The sequence below is a fragment of the Martes martes genome, assembly GCF_963455335.1.
Source record: "Martes martes genome assembly, chromosome: 12".
NCBI lineage: Eukaryota > Metazoa > Chordata > Mammalia > Carnivora > Mustelidae > Martes > Martes martes.
Window position 1 is genome coordinate 4,250,690 of NC_137900.1, and position 18,785 is coordinate 4,269,474.

The 18,785-nt window shown below is 59.5% G+C and overlaps 1 protein-coding gene across 3 annotated transcripts; it reads right to left on the bottom strand.

Moving 5' to 3' along the window:
* SUSD3 (sushi domain containing 3) lies at window positions 1-13,830 on the bottom strand. Of its 3 annotated transcripts, XR_013967698.1 has the most exons (6): window positions 13,321-13,448; window positions 4,943-5,131; window positions 3,075-3,219; window positions 2,435-2,593; window positions 1,114-1,406; window positions 1-481 (listed from the first exon to the last, which is right to left on the bottom strand). XR_013967698.1 is itself a non-coding variant. In XM_080819354.1 (5 exons), the coding sequence occupies exons 1-5, from the start codon at window positions 13,406-13,408 to the stop codon at window positions 1,211-1,213; spliced, it is 777 nt and encodes a 258-aa protein (XP_080675480.1). In that variant the 5' UTR covers window positions 13,409-13,830; the 3' UTR covers window positions 780-1,210. The 3 variants fall into 3 exon arrangements, 2 of the variants coding, with proteins under 2 accessions (XP_080675480.1, XP_080675481.1); XM_080819354.1 differs by lacking the exon at window positions 1-481 and having other exon boundaries at window positions 780-1,406; window positions 13,321-13,830; XM_080819355.1 differs by lacking the exons at window positions 1-481; window positions 13,321-13,448 and adding an exon at window positions 11,757-11,993 and having other exon boundaries at window positions 786-1,406.
* Between the last annotated feature and the right edge of the window lie 4,955 nt (window positions 13,831-18,785).

The following is an 18,785-nucleotide window of genomic DNA, read 5'->3' on the forward strand; positions in this document are numbered from 1 at the left end:
GACTATTTCTGAGCCACTACATTTCGGGGTCACTGGTTATGTGGCAGCATAAAAGGAACATGCCAGACATCTGAGCGGATGCCCGGCCGAAGCGAGGGAGAGCTCCACGTGATAGCTGAGGCGGCTGTGGGAACTTCTGACTGCTGCATCTGAAAATAACCTCTGTATACACGAAACAATTGAGAGCAGGGTCTCCCAGACGTCTGCACACCCATGTTCACAGCAGCCGAGAGGTAGAAGCCATCTAGTGTCCACCCCCAGGTGGAAGGACATACAGATGTGGCATAGATACATGGTGGGTTCAGCCTTAAAAAGGAAGGGTGTTCTGACACCTGCTGCGACAGCTGTGGGTTAGCGGACCAGGATGGCTTTAAAGGCGTCCACCGCTGCCTGGTCCTCCTCCCACGCAGAAGGGGAGCCCCGCTGCCCTCCTCGTTGGGTGGGATGCAGCGGCCATGAGCTGGCATGACTTCCCAGGCCCCTGAAAGGCAAGGCTTGCACTCAGGACTCATGGACACCAGCCACCAGGGTGCAAGGACACCCAGGCCACGCGAGACAGCCGCCACCAGTGAGGTCTCTGCTGACAGCTGCGGTGCCCAGATGTGTGAGCCGGCTAGCCTCCACGTGGCCCGGTGCCAGCCAGCAGCTGACCACGCTGCCTGGCACAGTCCCCCAAGCCCAGAGCATTGAGCAGGAGTGATGAGGGAATTGTTCTACACCTTGAGTAAAACCTGCTTTATGTCTTTTGAGAGAGACTGAAAATCGAGACAGCGATTATTACCTTTGTTTCTCCAGTGTTAGAACTGTTTATTTCACACCTGTTTCCCCTCGTGGCTGCTTTGCACGGAGCAGATGCAGTGCCCCAGCTCAGTCCCTGCTCTCTCTTCGCCAACCCCATGCAAAACGAGATTTGCTTAAAACATCTCCCAGTCTCTTTAAAAGAGCCAGCTGGGTGGGGAGGCTGCATCTGGTTCCGGAAACTCTGTGGTGGCTCTGAGGACGTCTGTCTATAAAAGCTGCTCCAGAAAGGCCCCCCTGGGACAGGACACCGCTCTGGAGTCCCCAGCTCAGTTCTGTGAGGGATCCCTAACCCCGGAAGCTGGTTTCACTGACCCATCACAAGCTGGACACAGGTTGAGACGTAGGTAGCTGGGTGGTGGGGTGTCCCTGGTCCTCCCGTGTGGAGGGCAGGCTCCAGACTCTGCCTCAGTCACCCCGGGACGTAGGCCATGTGCTGTCTGGACACTCCTGCAGTGAGCCAGGGGGCAGGCGGGGTGCGCCCCAGGTCGGCCGTGTGCACCATCACCTGGGCACTGGGTGAGCTCGCAGGACAACTGGTGGTCCAGGGGTCCTTGTCCACGCCACGGGCCATGCCAGCCAGCTCTCTGGTGCCCTCACCTAGGTCCCTGCAGGAAAAAGAGGCAAGGCTTGGGGGAAGGGCGGGGACCTGTGTCACCCTGCCCCCATGACAGGCCCCTGGGGCCTGGCCTTCCATAGGCTTAGGCAGGCTCAGAACTGCCCTAAGCCTGAGGAGGTCCCTCCACTGGTGCCCCTGCCTGGGCCTCAGACCCCTCACCTGTACGAGGTACGTGATCCAAGAAGCAGTGTGCCCACCTTCCAAGAGTGGGAAGGGGCTACTTGGGGGTGGTGCTGAGGAAGGGGGCTCATTCAGAGTGTACAAAAACCCTAGGGGCCATTCTGTCATCCCAGGGCAGTAACTGGTTCTGGCTGGAACGTCCCTGGACCCTGAGGCCTTGGGTCAGAGGTCGTGGAGACAGCAGAGTGGTCCCTCGTAGAGACCGCAGCCCGCATGCCCACAGGATGCCCACCCAACCTGTGTCTGTGACCCGCACCCATGCCACCATAGGGCCCCTCGCGGAGACGCAGCCTGAATGTGGTTGTGCAGAAGCCTGGTGGCCCAGGATTCCACCTCTGTGGGACCACAGGCCCAGGGCCCGCACATGACAATGGCCATCCCACTTAGGGTGGCCAGCACCTAGCCTCAGGTGCCACTTGTCGTCGGGGTAAGAAGGCATGCACTTAACGCTAGCGACACTAGGAGGTGCTTTCTCTGCAGTCCACGTGCAGCCTCGACGGGACTCCCCGAGTCAGAGAACGGGGTGTAAGAGGACGTCCTTGTGATGGCTCAGAAAGCACATGCACGCGTGCAGGAAGCATGAGAGACAGGACAGGGAGACACAAGGAGTCCTGCTGGGGCCTCGGGAAGGGAGCTCATGTCTCTGCAGGTCTGAATTCCCAGGAGAAAGGCATCAGGCACAGGGTCTGGACCCAGGGTGAGAAGGATGGCCGGCCACTGGTGCAGGGGTGGGAGCTGAGGTCCAGGTAAGCCTGGGCAGCGTGTGGGGTGGTGGTATTATGACTGAGCCAGGGCCCCGCCTCACCCCGGGGCCCCCTCACCACCCCCCATGCGCACGTGGTGAAACTGTAGTTGTCGTGGGCCTGGCCAGGACGGCCTGCGGGCCCCCCACCGCCACTGCCGCTGTTGCTGTTGTTCACACCCTTGAGGCCCAGGTAGGCCGGTGGCACCGTCTCCAAGTCCCCTGCTCTCAGCTGGAGCCACAGCTGGGTTGCCCTGGGGAGAGATGGGGAAGGATGCTCAGGATGCCAGACCTTGGCGAGACAGCCGCTGCGGCCAGAAGCTCTAGGGCCGGAGGGTGCCAAGGGCCACTCACACTGAGCCCCGAGCCGCACCCCTGCAGAGGGTTAAGATGGCAGCTTGCACACTGTAAATATTTTATAAGAAACACACAGGTAAAGCTACAGTACGGTGAAGGTGGCAGTGGCTCAGTGTCTGGCCGCCCGCCAAAACTCCCCATCACCGGTCAGCCCTGCTCACCCAGCACAGTGGGGCATGAGCCAGCCCTGCCTAAGGGACACCCAGCCCAGCCCCGTGTGCACTGCCGTGGGGCCATGCTCTGCAGCTTGGCTCCCTGAGGAGCCAGGGCTGCCCCAGCGGCCCCACATACCTGCAGGAGGCCCCGGCACAGACGGCAGGGGCCCGTGAAGAGCCCTCCGGCAGCAGGGAGGGCCAGGGGTTATGGGGGCCAGGGTACCTGTCGGATGGCTGCTCACTCCTCTTCATGCACCGCACGAGGCAGCAGGTGAGGAAGGCCATGGACATGAGCAGGATGATGGCACAGCTGACGATGGAGGCGATCACGGCCACCTTGAAGCCGAAGGTCTCGTATGGCGGCACGGCTACAAGGAAGACAAGGCTACTTCCTGCGCGGGGCTCGCCCAGGCCCTCAGCAAGCTCTGTTCCATGGCAGGGGAGCAGAGAGGTGCTGGTGGCTGGGGCCAAGTTCTGTGCAGAATGTTGTTGGAGTGGGGCTATCAGGGAACACTGCCGTCTAAGAAAAGGGTGTCTTGGGGCACGTGGGTGACTCAGTTGTTAAGTATCTGCCTTTGTCTCAGGTCATGATCCCAGGGTGCTGGGATCGAGCCCTGAATCCTGCTCAGCGGGAGGCCTGCTTCTCCCTCTCCCACTCCCCCTGCTTGTGTTCCCTCTCTCGCTGTCTCTCTTCTCTGTCAAATAAATAAATCTTAAAAAAAAAAAAAAGAAAAGAAAAGAAACGAAAAGAAAGGGGTATCTGGGTAGGGTTTTTGAGGGTGTGTAGGAGTTCAGAGCGGCACACTGGGAACAGCTCTGACAGCGAGATCAGTGGTGGTTCCCTGGTTCCCACACACTGCAGCCTGGGCCCCAGATGCCCACATATAGCCCATGGCCTGCTTCCACAAGGTTGTAAGCCAGCACAACCCTCCAGGGGCCTATGCACTGTCACTTTCTGGAAGGGCTCAAAAAAGCAAGAAAAATGGCTGTGCTCAGGGTCAAAGGGCCTTTGCCACTTAATAGCCATGTGACCAGCTATGTGCCAAGAAGTGGTTCTATTTGGTTATAAAGGGTGTTCTGGGAAAACAAGGCCCGGGGTCTCAGTACGAGCAACACTGCATATCCCCCCTCGTTACAGACACTGCTCATACCCCATATCCCCGTCTCCTGCCCTAGCTGAACACGGGCCACCCACACCAAGGACCTCTCCCGGCCTCCCCTGCAGTTGCATGTCCACATTCCGCTCAGTGGGGTGAGGAGAAGGGTGGGGAGCACTGTCTGAGGGTCTTCCTTGCCCTGCCTGGCAGGAACAGGTGCTCCCATCCTGGGCCATGTCCCCGAGCCGCAGCCCAGAGAGGTCTGGGTCCCTGTTATAGGGGGCGCCACATGAGATGCCCTTCCTGAGGGCCATGGGCAAGAGAAAGCTTGGTGAACCTGTTCTCTTGGGTTTCCTGTCTCCTGGAGTCTGACCTGACAGGCACCCTCCTTCTCAGACATTCATCCGGCACGTGAGCATTTTAAAGGCTCTGAGAAGTGCTGCAGCCTATGACTCCTGCATTTTCCCATCTGTGTTGACCACGGAGCCCTCTCCAATGCACATACATCAATACAACAATGATTGCACTTTGGGAAATGCTGTGCTGGGTGTTATTAACACCCTGTACAACAAATACAACTCAAATACTAGAAAGCCGTCTCTTCACCCAACTGGGAACATCAGTGCCCCCAGTTCGAGGATCCGTGACACACATAATCCATGGCACCCTCCTAGTACGATCGGCCATGTGCATGCACAGAGGACGAATGAATGAACAAGCATAGCTGCCCACTTCAAAGACGACAGAGCACTAGTTCCAATGTACAAGTGGACCTCTTGGAGGTGAGTGGCCACCTCAGGGGCAGAGCCGGGACCCCGCTGCTGGGCCTTGAGTGCAAACCCCATGTGGGCTGTTGGGCTGCCGGCACAAGGAGCAGACCCTACACAGAGGCCCCACGCTGACCCGTACCCACTGCACCCCTGCCGTGGATCGGCAGCCCCCCACCCCCCGCAGGTGCTAAGTTGGAGGGTGGCTTCGGGGGAGCAGGACTCACATTTGCACACAGGGATCACTGAAGACCACTCGGCGACACTCCCCTTCCAGGCACAGGTGAGGAGGCCAGACCCAACCATCTGGTGGCCTGAGGGGCAGTGGAACACAATGATGGTCCCCACGGAAGTGCCGTTGCCACGGAGGACTTGGAGGGTGCCCCTCAGGGGTGGCTGCACATGTGTGCACACGCCTAGGGAAGAAAAGAGGAGAGATGGTGTGAGGACCCCACGCTGGCAGGCAGGGTAGTGCTAGTGGGCAGAAGCCCCACTAGCCACGTGACACTCTGGAGAAGTGTCACGACCCAGGCTACCAAGCGTGGTGGCCATCCGGCCGGTGGCCACAGATAAAGGCGGAGCAGGTCCCACAGTAAGCGAACTCTGGAGGCTCCAAGGACTGCAGTGTTGAGAACATAACTTTGTGTCAGAAGACAATAAAGGCAAATTCAGGTAACCCCTGAACGTGGTTTGAACGGCTCGGGTGCACTGATGCTGGAGTTATTACAGGACAGAACTGTCTGCGTAGTTCCCTTACCTACGACTTTCCCAATGACGTCTGCTTCTCTTCAGCTCCCGTTACTGTAGGACCACAGTGCTTAACACATCTAACACACAAGCCACGTGTCTAGCGGCTGTTGGTGTCATCAGTGAGGCTTTGGTCACCAGGAAGGGGTAAGCAGCAGCAGCAGTAGGTTTTGGGGGGAGTCTGAAGTTATACCTGGATATCAACCACGTGGGGGTCAGCACCCCTGACTGTGTTCTGCCAGGCTGCAAGTGCTCAGCCCCACTGAGAACCTGGGGGGCCCACAGGCTGCAATGTGAGGGAGAAGGTGAGCCAGGGGCCCTTAGGCTTTGTGCACTTCGTGGAGGGGGGGCTCACTCCCGGATCAGCTGAGACACCCTGGGCACCTAATGGGTGCTTCGCTCCCATGAGCAGGGCAGTCCATCACTCCCTCACAGATGGGGAAACTGAGGCACGGCAAGGCTGGACAGAGCTTGGCCTTCCTGTGTGCACATGACCATCACCAGTGTCACCGCCACCATCAGCAATGCAGCTCTGATAGAATGTTCCGGTCAAGAAGGACCCTCACATAACTAAAAACAAAAGAAGGGCCCTCACTCCCAGCCCGGTTCAGCACCCCCAGCCATCCCAGAGGAGAGCAGGGAGGAATCCTCATCCCCACTTTCCCGCAGGGATGCCGATCTCGCAGAGGGGACTGACGCAATGGGGAGGGGCCCAGAAGTAACACTCGGCATAGCAGGAGGGGTCTCTCCCTACAGACCACCCTTATGTATCAACAACAGCGCCCAGAGTCACAACAGAGAAGTATGGGTCAAGCAGAAAAGAAAAACAAATGTCTCAAAAACCAGGGGTAGGGCAATCAGTTAAAAAAATTAAATACAAGACATTCATGTCAGAAAGGAAGAAACAAAACTTCTTCATCCGATGACATGATCTTGGATCTAGAAAAACCCCCAGGAATCTAGTAAAAACCTACAGAAACAAATAAGAATTCCCATGGGGCTACAGGAGACAATACTGACACACGGAAATCTGCCATATTTCAGCACAGCGGCTGTGAACAGCCTGGAAGTGAGACGGAGACGGCAATCCCACTTTCTTTTGCAGGATAAACTGAACAAAATAAGGGCAAAACTTAAACCATGAAAACTCTAAGACATTGTTGGTGGAAATGAAGTTCCTGGATGAAGGGAAGCCACCTGTGCCTGCGGACAGGGAGACGGACTCCAGGGGGACGGGCGCTCGCCTCCGCTCATCTGCACATGCAGCCTGGCCTCTACCAGAGTCCCAGCTGCTGCCCTTCTAGAAACCAACAGGCTGGTCCCAAAATTCATAAGGAATTGCAGAAGACCCAGCAGTCCACACAAAAATGATCTTGAAAAAGAACAAAGTTGGAGGACTCACATTTTCAAAAGTTTCCACAAAGCTACGGTGACAAAGGGACAGACATCGAGGCCAGTGGTGCAGAGCTGAGAGCCCAGAAATAAACTCATATTTCCAGTGAAGCGAGTTTCGACAAGGGTGCCAGGACGATTCAGTGGGACTAGAACAGTGCTTCAGCAACCGGTGCCGTGAGGACACTATTCACATGCGGGCAGAGGGAGAAGCAGATTCCCCGCTGAGCAAGGAGCCTGATGGGTGGCTTGATCCCAGGACCCCAAGACGACCGGAGCTGAAGGCAGACGCTTCACTGACTGAGTCACCCAGGTGCCCTGCAGAAATTATCATACTGAATTACAGAAGGGACCTAAATTTGAAAGTGAGCAAAGGATCGGATACACATTTCTCTACAGATACACCAGTGGCCCATGACAAGATGCTCGGCGCCCTTCACCTTCAGGAAAGCACTAATCAGATCAGGGATGTGCTGCTTCTCCTCCACAAGCGCCTGTCAGTGAGACAGAGGGGGACAGGTGTACCAGGGGTGTGGGAACCTGAGCCCCGTGCGGCAGGCGGGAAGGCAGGCGGGCAGTGGCCCTAGCGGGGCCCAGCACGTGGATGGACAGTCAGCGTGTGATGCCGCCATGCCCCGCTCAGCCACAGAATGGAGGGAGGAAAACACATCCACACAGTACACACATGTTCCCAGCAGCACTATTCACAACAGCTGGAACCTAGAAACTGCCCTCCCACCCACCCACTGATGAACGGATAACTGGCACACAGTACAAGCCACACACGGAATATCAAAGGACAGAGGCGCTGACCCACCATGTGGCCCAGTGGCCACAAAACCTCACGTGGTCGGACTGCATTTCTATGAACCTCCTGCGTGAGGCCAATCCTCAGGCAGAGAGTGGGTCAGCCGGGGCGGGAGAGACACTGCTGCGGCATTCATGGCTTCTTTCTGGGGTGATGAAAATGTCCTGGGGCGGACCATGGGGAGGGCTGCCCAGATCTGCTGGACACATTAAATACTGTATACTTCAAAGAATGAATCACATCGTATATGAATTATCTCTCAATAAAGCTCCAAACAATTTCAGGAAAAGACTTCTGTCAATAGAAGAAATGCACATTTGAAATGTGAGGCATTGTTTTTGGCCTGTTGGCAGGGTCAACGTCAAAATGACTAAACTGCCAAGGTGGGTGGGGGGTGGAAGAGCGCCGACCCAGCACCCACCCTCTGGGGTGCCCAGTGGGACGCACACCCGGACTCCGGAGTGAGCTCTGAACTGACCAACCTCTCCCTCGACAGCCGGCCATGCCGTCATGAATGGACAGAAGGCGGCCCAAGCCCAGGACCTCCACCAGGACCGTGGACCGGGACTCATGCGGTCCTACTGGGCAGGGGGGTCTGGGAAGGGTAGATAGGCCAGACAGAGGCCGGCCACATGGTCACCCTGCAGCCAACACTTCCCAGTCCCCGATTTAGACCTGTCACTTCTGCATTCTTCTGGGCTCAGTGGCTTCCTTGGTACCGCCCTACAAGGCCCTGGCCCTCGGGAGGGGAGGCAGCTGAGTTCCGGGGGTGCTCGCCCTGGTCTGCCCCACCTCCCTCGCCAGCACCCAGTCAGTACAGCTAGAACTTTCTCAAGAAAACCCAGGATGGAGCCACTAGTGAAAGGTCCAGGGTCAGGGTCAGGGTCAGGCTAGAAGGCGTGGTAACAAATCCCTTCAACTCTGCGAGTATGTCTGCCATAACTTAAGACCCAGGGGGAGTGTCCCCAGCATGCGACATGGCTGCATGTAACCAGGTGGCCCTCTAGACCCCTACCCCTGGGGCTCTGCCTGCCTGCACTGCCGGCCCCAGGAATCAAGGCAGCAAGGCCACTCTGCAGCGCACTCCCCCACCCCACCAGCTGGGTGACCCTTCCACTCTGCCGCTCTGGGCCTGGGACCTACCTGTCAGTTGCTGCGCAGGGGGCCTGCCCCTGACAATGAGGCCCCAGCAGGGAAGCCACCACTATCATTGGGACACAGTGCGCCCTGGCGTGTGCAAAGGGTGGGGGCAGGGCCCACTGCCAACAGTCACATCCTGAGCTGTGGCCAGTTCCGGTGGCCAAGGTACCCAACCTAGCTTTCACCACCTGGCAATGCTCCTCCCCAAGTGCTCCCAGCAGTGAGGGTGGGAGGGTGAGGGGGTGGCACTGACCTGCAGGCCCTCCATGGCGCACCCCCAACGCAAGATGGGGAAAAAGGATGTGGGGCTCACCCTGTGAACACGCATCAGGGCTCCGGGAGAGTCCTGGGCCCCCGCCCCAGCCCTGGGGCCTCAGACTCTGCATTTCCCAGCAGCAAGGGGAGCTCAGACCCATCAGAGGCTGGGAGTTGTGCCACCAGCACGAGTGTGCAGCTTGAACACTTAAAAACCCAGGCCTGAGGAAATAATCCTGGTGAGTGAGGGGAGGACGAGGAGCCCTGCCCACAGCCCACCCTGCAGAGGGGGCCAGGCTGGGCACTCAGGCCTCTGTGATCCCGAAGCCTGGATGGGATGCAGACAAGCAGGAGGGTGGTCCTGCCCTGTGGGGAAGACCCCAGCCCCAAAACCTCAGGCCCCCTCCATGGGGTCGGACTCTGCTCCACCATCTCCGAGACCCAGGTCCTTGCTCAGACTCCATGTCCCCATCTGCAAAACAGGGTGCCCTGCCCCGAGTCACGAGGAGGACCACCCCATGGAAACCTTAGAGCCATGCCTGGAGCTCACTAACACTCTCCCCTGGGAAGGGGCAATGCAGAGTCTGACCCTCCAGGTCGTGGTACCCAAGCCAACCTCCCCGCCCCAGGCTCCTACGGGCTCTCCTGCATCCCTTCCCTGGCTGAGCCCATTTGCCAGACGAGGAAGCTGAGGTACACCGTGTCCACCCAGCACCCTAGGTGTCCACTGGCAGGGTCCCCACAAGACCTTTCCACTAGTGACACACAGCCAGGCCAGAGCAGGGAGGCGGCACGGTGCCAAAGGGCTACTGGGGATTCGAAACACCTACCTACCCCAGCGCCCCCGGCCCCCCCGACACGTCCTGAGGAGTCACCAAGGCCTGGCAGCTGCGCCAGCCGGCTCCAGCGGCCACATCCCCTAGACTCTGCAAACCCAGCCTCTGCCCAGCCCGGAGACCCCCAGAACCCCCCCACCCTTTCACTAGTCCACCAACAGTCCCTCCCTTGATGTCTAAGAGGCAAATCCCATCTTTCCCCATCCCTGCTGAAAACCCACACAAACACCCAGCGGCCAGGACGGGCCTCCACCCGCCACTGGCCCCGACACTGGCAGCTGCACCCCTCAGCCTTTGCGGCCTTGCTCCTCGGGCCCTTTACGACCCCCTCTCTTCTCTGCTATGTTCAAATACATCTTAAAGGAGGAAAAACACAGCAAATGGATTTGATGCAAAGAAGGCACAAACCCAAACCAAACCTGTGGGCTCCCTGGACAGTAAAGGGCAGACCTGCGCTGGACTGCCCACACCCTCACCCCCTGACCCCCTCGCACACGGAGGGGAGCAGGGCCTGACGCTGGCCCTTCCCCAGCCCAGCCCACATGGCCAGCGGGGGAAGAACAAGCCTCTCTTGTTAATCTTTTATCTGGAACCCTGGACCACAGGCCCGCCCCTCTCATTCTTCTTCCTGGAGACTACGCTGCCCTCAAACCCTGACCTCACCCACAGGGGGCCCAGATAAATAAGTTACCTTCTCCACCCCCTCTGCCAAAGGATCACGGGAGATAGGGAGGCCAGCTTCAGGGCCAGCCCACCAAGGGCCTGGGTCTCTCTGCCACTGGGGACTCGCTTCTTGCTCTGAGTCTGTTTCCCTCAAATGGAAAGGGAGACCCCAGGAGGAGAGTTTAAAAGGGTGACCTGCGCACACACAGGTGTTCTACGGAGGGTGGGACTCCACGATCCCAGTAGGAGGGAAAGCCACACGTGGGAGGCCCACAGCCCTGGTTGTGTGTCCTCAGGCAAGACACCCGCCCCCTCAGAGCGTGCCTCCTTTCCCCATGGGGGGGGGTGGGCCTGGACCTTGGCCACTGTGGAGACCAGGTCATCCCGGCATTCCCCTGGCGGCTGGCAGGTGACCTCACACCAGCGGAACACGCAGTGCCTTCCAGAGCAGAATCAGGCTGACTCCAACCCTTTCAGGGGAGAACATCGAGGCTCTGCCCACACCTGTCAGGAGGCCGAGCTGGCCTTGGCGGGGAACATAGGCCACATCTGGATTCCCACGGCTCCCCCTGGGCCTCAGTCTCTCCTTCGTGAAAAGGGCGCACGGCAGCAGGTGCGACGCTCAGGGCATGCCCTCGCCATCCTGGGTCCTCCTGCTGCCCCTTCCCAGGCCCCTCCCTCAAGGCCTTCCAGAGGGTCCGGGGGTGGGGGCACCTCCGGTTGCTGGAACCCTGTGTCCCTCCCAGTCCTATACAATCTCCCCCATCAGGGAGTTGCTGGAGCTGCTCTGGGACGAGGGCCAGAGCCGGCGGGGGCCATGGGCAGTGGAAGGGTGGCCTCCGTGGTGGGCTGGGCACCCAGTCAGGCACTCCACAAACATTCAAGCCCCTGCTCTGAGCCAGCCTCTCCCCGCCCACCTGCCCTTCAGCAGCCACGCATGGGTGACGCGGGAAGAATGCGGACCCCAGGACACAGCTGGACTTCAACACCTAGACTCAGGAGAGCAAAGCAATGTGTCCACTTTACGACTGCAGGAAAAACAGCCCCCACTGCTATGTTTAAGGGAGTGCCAAAGTGTCTCCAAAAGACCCCCCACACATCCCTTCACAACCGCACCGCAACAAGAGGGAATCCACTTCACAACTCAAAAGACCGGGGCCACGGGGCAGGGGAATGGTGGAGTCTGGATGGACCTGTTACCTGGGAGCAGAACGACCATGGCCAGGGCGGGCACACACGCCCCCCAACTCCACCTGGCGTGTCCACAAGCATGGGGGCAGGTATACCATGCCCACCACTCAGCACACGGGGAAACTGAGGCCAGAGGCAGAGAGACACATCCCAGGTCAGAGCGGGCTTCCAAACCCAAATGCCCGGGAAGGACTCCTATGGGCTGGGAGCGCCCCCTCCCCAGGCTCACGGTCCGGGAGAATGCTGAGCAGTAGCTGATCAGAAGCAGGGGTGGGGCCGGGTGGGGCTGCCAGAGGGCAGAGACTGGCCCCTAAGAAACCCCCGCTGCCCCCCCGCGGCCCCCGCCCCAGGCAGAGTTCTCAGCAGTCTTTTGTATGCAAACACATCAGCGCCTCCGTCCCAGTCCTAAGTTCGGCTTGTGCAAGCCTCTTCTTGGTCAACACCCACCTCCCTGGCAGTGCTGCAACAAAGCCACAGGGTCCCCACGGAACAGAGCGACAGCCGCAAAGAACCAAATTCAGGAGGGCATGGGGTGGGAGGGGGTCAAAGAAAATAAACCCCCCTCACCCAGCCAGGGGCAGGTCTCAGCTCCCACTCCCAAAGCTGAGCACCTCTGCTCTGCAGGCAACTTACCTCCTTGGGCCTCCGTTTCCCCATTTGAGAAGACCTGCCCACCCGTGGCCCCCCAGAGTGGCAGATGACATTCTTTTAGGCCTGAATGGGCTTCCCCCAGGGGGTGTGACCTGGGCCAGCCTGCTCCTCCAGGTCCACCTTCCACGTGTGGGAAGAGCCCCATCCCGCACCTGGCCTGGGGCACAGGTGTGCAGAGACCCTCAGGCTCAAGGGGGAGGGGCAGCGCGCACTAAAGGGAGGCTCTGGGACATCTGCTGCCGCTTCTAGGAGAGTTAGGCTTCCGACGCAGTCATGCAGCAAAGCCAGCGTTCAAACCTGCGCCTTCGGAGGAGCTCCTACACCCCAGCCAAACACGACGGGGAAGCCTCATCAAAACACTCTCGAAATCAATCACAAAGTAAGCCAACTGCCAGCCTCCCTCCTTCCGGAGACCCCGGACCTCATGCCGGGCCCGGCAGTCGCGGGACCTCGGGCAGGCGTCCTCCCCTCCAGGCTCAGTTTCCCCACCTGTGATGTGGGGGTGGGGGACCAGCCGGCGGCACCTCCCCGTAAAGCGAGGCAGGTTCCCCACGGCCGCCTCACCGACTTCCCGCGTAAGCAGCCGGCCAGGAGCCGGCGCCGCACCGGGAGAGGGCGCGCACCTGGGCGGGTGGGCGGCTGGGCGCCGCCGCCTGGTTTCAGGCCGCCTGCAGCCGGACTTCGGCTCTGCTGGGGCGCCGGCTCGGCCCGCGGAGTGGGTCGGGGAGGCTCGTCCTCCGGCGGGTGTCGGGCTGGGGGCCGTCCCGGACCCGGCTGTGCGCCCCTTCTCCCGGCTGTGTGCTCCTGCCCTCACGGCTGTGCGCACCCCCTCCCCGCCTCCGCCGTGCCGCCCGCCTCTCGACTTCCCTGTCCGTGAAATGGGTGCAGAGCCCCACTCGCGGCCCTCAGCCCCGGCGCTCACCTGTGCGGTTCCCCGGGGCGGGCTCCTCGTTCCCCGCACGGTCCCCGGGCCTCGCCTTACGGCGAGGGGTCGCAGCTGCCGTGGGCATCCCTGCGCTCCGCGGCGCTCTGCGGGGACTGCGGGGCCGAAGCCCGAGGGGCGGGGCAGCCCTGGACACGCCCTCCAGGGGCCCCTCCCCCTGGGTCTGGGGGCGTGGCCGGCCCCGCGGGAGCCCCAACCCCCAAGGGGCCAAGCTGGCTGCTCAGGAAGTCTCGCTCCAGGCCCTTGCAAGGGCTTTGCCCTTGGCTCCCGCCCCTCCGAACACCCCGGCCCCCCAGGCCAGGTGTCCTCCGTGAGGGGCACGTGGCTGCCCCATCTGTGTCACCGTGAGCCAAGGCCCCCTTAGCTAGGGCTCGATGCTGTTGGTTTTCACTGAGGAACCCCGGGTGCTGGGGGCACATTCAGATCCCTGGGCTCTGGCTGTGCCCCCGCCTACACATGAGGGGGAACTGCCCTCTCCCCCTCCAGCTCAACTACTTTGGGTCGTAGTACCGGGCTGGGTCCAGAGCTGCGGCCCGCCCCTTCCTCTCCCCAGACCCCGCCCAGCTCAGTCGCCGCGCCCGCCCTGGCAACCGCCCAGGAGGCTCTCCTAAAGTCTACACAGGATCTGAGGAGGCTCTGGGTGGCTCAGGCCGCTCCTCAGTGGCTTGTCGCCCCTCAGGCTTGTTGCCCTGCAGGGAAGGCGGAAGCTTCTTTATCAGAAAGAACAGCAGATGCAAAGGTCCTGAGGTTGGAAGCTTGAGGAACAGCCAGAAGTCCCGTGGCTGACTCAGGAAGTCTGGGAAGTTGGCGCAGGTGGACAGGACTGGCTCTGAAGGGCCTGGCAGGTGGCAGCAAAGACGTGAGTGTTCTCCTGGGACCACAGAGTAGCATTTCAGCAGAGCAGCTCCCCAGCCCCACCCAACTGCCCTGCGCCTTTGCTTTCCCAGCCCAGTAGAATATGTAAAGGGCACACCCCTCTCCTGGGTGGGAGTTGCTTTCGCCCCATAATACCCGCTCCCCACTTCAGACCTGTGGACCCCAGAGGATGAGTTTCTTTGATTCCCTTGATAAGCAGGTGTTTCCCATTTGCCATGTCGGGAAGCCAGGTGAGTCCTCAGGGCTCCTCCACACCATGCCAGGGGACTGGAGCCCCAGAATTCCCTTCCAGATGCCCCCTAGCCTATCTCCAGGGCTTGCACACAGGGCTGGAGGGGAGGCGGGATGGCCTCCAGGACTCCAAAATGCTGAATTGAGCCTGGCCACTTAGGATGTGTATGTTTTCTGGAGCTGTTTTCTGGGACTGAGACTCAGGATAATAGCAATGTACTCTTGGGGTTCTGGGGGCCCCGAAGTCTAAAATCAGGTGTCAGCAGAGTCCCCCCACCCACCCAAAGGCACTAGGAAGGATCTGTTTCAGGCCTTTCTCCGGCTTCCCACAGTTCCTTGGCTGGTGGCAGCACCATCCCAGACTTCACGTGGCTGTCAGTCCCTTTGTACATTTCTCTCTCTGTGCCCAAATTTCCCCTCTTTTATAGGGACACCAATCTTATTGGAGTAAAATCAGTCCTTTTGACCTCCCTGTAACTTGGTCACCTGGAAAAAGACGCAGTCTCCAAACACGGCATGTTTGGGGTGCTGGGGGTTAGGACTTCAGCCCTTAAATTTTGGGGGTGGGTGGACAAAATTCAGCCTGTAGCAGGTGGTATCAAGGTCAGGGACAGACATTTTTCTTTGTGTGTGGCTTGGTTGCATGTTCTGGGTGTTCAAGTATGGTGCTGGCCTCCTTCTGTACCAGTAGACAGCTAAGGGTGGCCCAAGACCTCTGCCATGTCCCATGGGAAACCATGTCCCTCATCATGGGTCAGGGCACACACTTGCCACCAAAACAATCTCCACAAGCAGCAGGAGGCCCTGGGGTTGGTTCTGGAAGGGAGTGCACAGCTGAGAGGAGCCCCGAGCTGAACTGCCCTGTCTACTGATTCTAGGGCCTCTTGGAGAGCCCAGCAACACTAACGGTGTGCAGGAAGGGAAACTGAGGCCTAGGAGGGAAAGCAGTTGGCCCACCTCAAGTGCTTTGGGTAGACCCACTGCCTGGGCCACCCCCTGTCTGACACCTCAGCCCCTCACCTCTGACGGTCTCCTGCCATGCCTTGGGCCTTAATGTTCCCATCTGAGGGACAGAGAATGTTGTGTCACCCTCCTGAGACCTCAGAGGCTGTGACATGATCAGTGATGGAGTTGTGCCACAGAGGAGGTTACACAGGCCCCACTGGAGTTTGCACTTACCCCCTCGCCACCTGCCCCTGCCTCTCCGTGCCCTGGCTGGGAGCAGTGCCTGGACCAGGTCCGGCTGGTGCCTCTTTGCCCTCAGGCACTGGCTGCCTCCTCCAGGAAGCCCTTCCTGCTTACCTGCCCCTACAAAGCTGATCTCTGTGTGTATGACTTCAAAGCCAGTATTGTGTCTAGGACTGTGCTTCACCTCGTGCCTGTGGAATAGACCAGGAAGGAACTTGTGGGCCGCTGTTGGAGAGAGAAGAGCCCAGCACAGAAGCCTAAGGAACTGATTAAAGCCTTGGCCTCTCTGGCCCCCACCCTATTACCTGCTCCTCGTCTCAGTTTACAGCTGGGAGCAGACAGTATGCTAGAACATTTGTGCCATGAATGACTTTGTGGAAGGAACTGGGGAGAGGAAGGGAAAGGGGTCTGAGGCCCAGGGTCTCAGTGTTCTGCTCTGTAAAATGGGCCAGCACACATGCTGCCAGAAACAAAGGGATGGTGAGGCTCTACCCTGGGGGGGGGGTCCCCTCTTTCTGAAGGGCTGTCCCAGGTTGACTGATGTGTCCGTGGGCACTGGTGGCCTGGGGTATGGGGGACTGTGCATAAGCCCGGTGGGGGGCACGGGTGGTTATTGGTGTGTTTCCCTCAAATCGGATAATAACTGTAGACGGGCTAAATGCTTTTTGTTTTTCTTTAAATATTCCTGATTGTTTTGCTTGTACTCAATAGAAGCATGAGATTTCCATCCTAAAAACCTCTGACAATGGACCAGGTCCAGAAAGTTCATTGCAAAATGGTAAGAGTTAGGGAAGCAATGTGGCCTTGTGGGCTGGCCTTTTTTTTTTTTTTTCCAAATTAAAGCAATTTTCAATAAAATAACGTGAGCTTGTAGCTCCAATGAGCTGAATGTGTGGGGGAGGACTTGCCCCACAACGGCGCCCTCCATGCACTTGGGCCCTCCAGCTGCCCCACAGGAAGGCAGCAGCCCAGTCCCCTTCGGCAGGTGAGCCCCTGCCTGGAGCCCGCTGCCTGCCAGGGCCCGGCTCTCACTGCCCAGCTGTCCTCCCTGACAGGCAGCTTGCACATGCCAGCTCGCCTGGCCTCTCAGGAGGTGGGGGGCCCCCCAAGTGTCATTGAGCTGCCACCCACAGGTTCACAATGACGGTTCGGGGATGACGCAGCAAGGCATCTCCCCCCTCTCCTGCCGGGAGACAGGCCTCAGGGCCACATGCTTCCTTGGAGGGTGAAAGCATGTGGTAGATTCACAGACAGGATCCCACCAGCCCCTCCCAGGCGCCAGGCCTGCACAGGGCACGGGACACAGCGGACAGGAGAGGGACATGGCCTGAGGGGTTGCTCCCCACCTCTGGGCTGCAGGCCACTGTTTCCTGCTTCTTCACTTTTCTTTGGGCCATCTGAAGTTTCTGCAACAAGCATGGATCCATCTAATCTGAAAACAGGAGACTAGTAAAACATTTAATGCTAAGGGACCTGTAACGACTGCATGCATTCACAAGATGGTCCAGGTCCCACTGTAAAAAAAAAGGGTGAGAACCCTTGTTTACAGATAGGCAAACTGAGGCACGGGGAAAGGGACTGTCCCATCCAGGGCCATGCACCTCGATGAGAGGGTTCCGGGCCCTGCTGGGGGCGGAGACTTGTGTTCACAGCCCCCAGTGCTCCCCAGCAACCCGAGCAGTAGCAAGTGCACAGGAGGGTCAAGGGCAATCCAGGGGCTTAGTGCTCATGAGCCGGCTAAGCCTCTTTGAGCCCTGCACCTGCCCAGCGAGTCCCCAGTCACCAGAGAAGTGTGAGAGCCTGCCCCCCATGCTCTCAGCTGGCCTCCCAGGACAGGCCCCCTTGTTGCCCGGTGGGAGGCCTTGGGTGAGCCCTGCCCCTCTCTGGCCTCCAGCCTGGTCTCCACCTCCCCCAAGCCACGCCTGCCAATGCTCAGCGCTCTCCTGCAGGCACTTCGGAGGCGCAGGCCTAAGGAGTCCTCTCTGGGGCCCCTGTAGGGTGGCCCCTCATGGGGCCTGGGAATCTGGCCAAGGCCATCCAAATGGACAGATCAGGGAGCCCTGGCCCCAAGCAGGTGCTGGGACAGCTCTCATTTCACAGATGGGGACACTGGAGCCTGGAGGGAAGGGTCTGCCCCTAGCAACACTGCTCGCCCAGGCCTTCCCGCCAAGGCCCAGGGGCCAGGGACTGACTGTCCAGCTCTCTGTGCCTCTGTTTGCCCACCAGCATAATGGATGTGCTAGCACTCCTCCTACCTGGGCTGAGGGCCGACAAGATGTATGGTGCCTCTGAGCATGTCCAGCATGGGAGGCCCACAGTCGGGGCTGGTAGGAGGGGCTCCGTGTCATCACCGCAGAAGCAGGTCCACCAGACCGCAGAGCGGGAAGGGGCTGTGCACCCGCTCTCGCCCCCTTACTCTCCATGCCGACAGCCATGCTGTCTCGAGGACTTGGCTGTCTTTGCTTTATGGGTGAGAAACTGAGGCTCGGGCTTTCAAGCCACACAGTTTGCTAAAGGGCTGCCCTAGTCGGCTACAAAAGAGAGAAACCCAGTGTCAGCCCAGGGGCGGAGGTGAGGACTTCTGAGAAAGGCCCCTGTGGTTCTGGGTCCTGCCCTCCTAGCATCCCCATGCCGCTGCCCAGGGACGCTCTGGACCATTGGGCTCATTTGTCCCTGGGCCAGTCGCTGTGGCCAGGCAGAGGTGCACCAGGGCCAGGGCTCCTGGATCCTGCTGCCGCAAGCAGGGGATACTGCTTACAAGGGCCACAGTTGTTTCTGCTCCTGAGTCTGCCATCGAGGCCCATCTGCAGAGGGCTCGCCCTTCTGGCTCCATGCCTCTCCCCGAGGCTGCCTGAGATGGCTCCCAGGAGCACGTGTCCCAGAAGACGGGAGGTGCACATCGCCCATTTCTCTGAGCCTAAGCATGGAAGCTCACTCCTGTTTTACTCTGTTCTTCAAACAGCCGTAGAGCTCGGGTTCCAGGAGTGGAGACAGACCTTGTCTTTCAGTGCTACAATTCTTGGCAAATTTGAGAGCCACGTGGGGGTCTGGGCCCTGGGCCGGCTTGTCCCAGACCCTGCTTGTGTGTCTGCCAGGCCACCTGCACTCCAGCAGCCTGCTCCCGAGCAGAGAGTAGCATCAGATTCAGA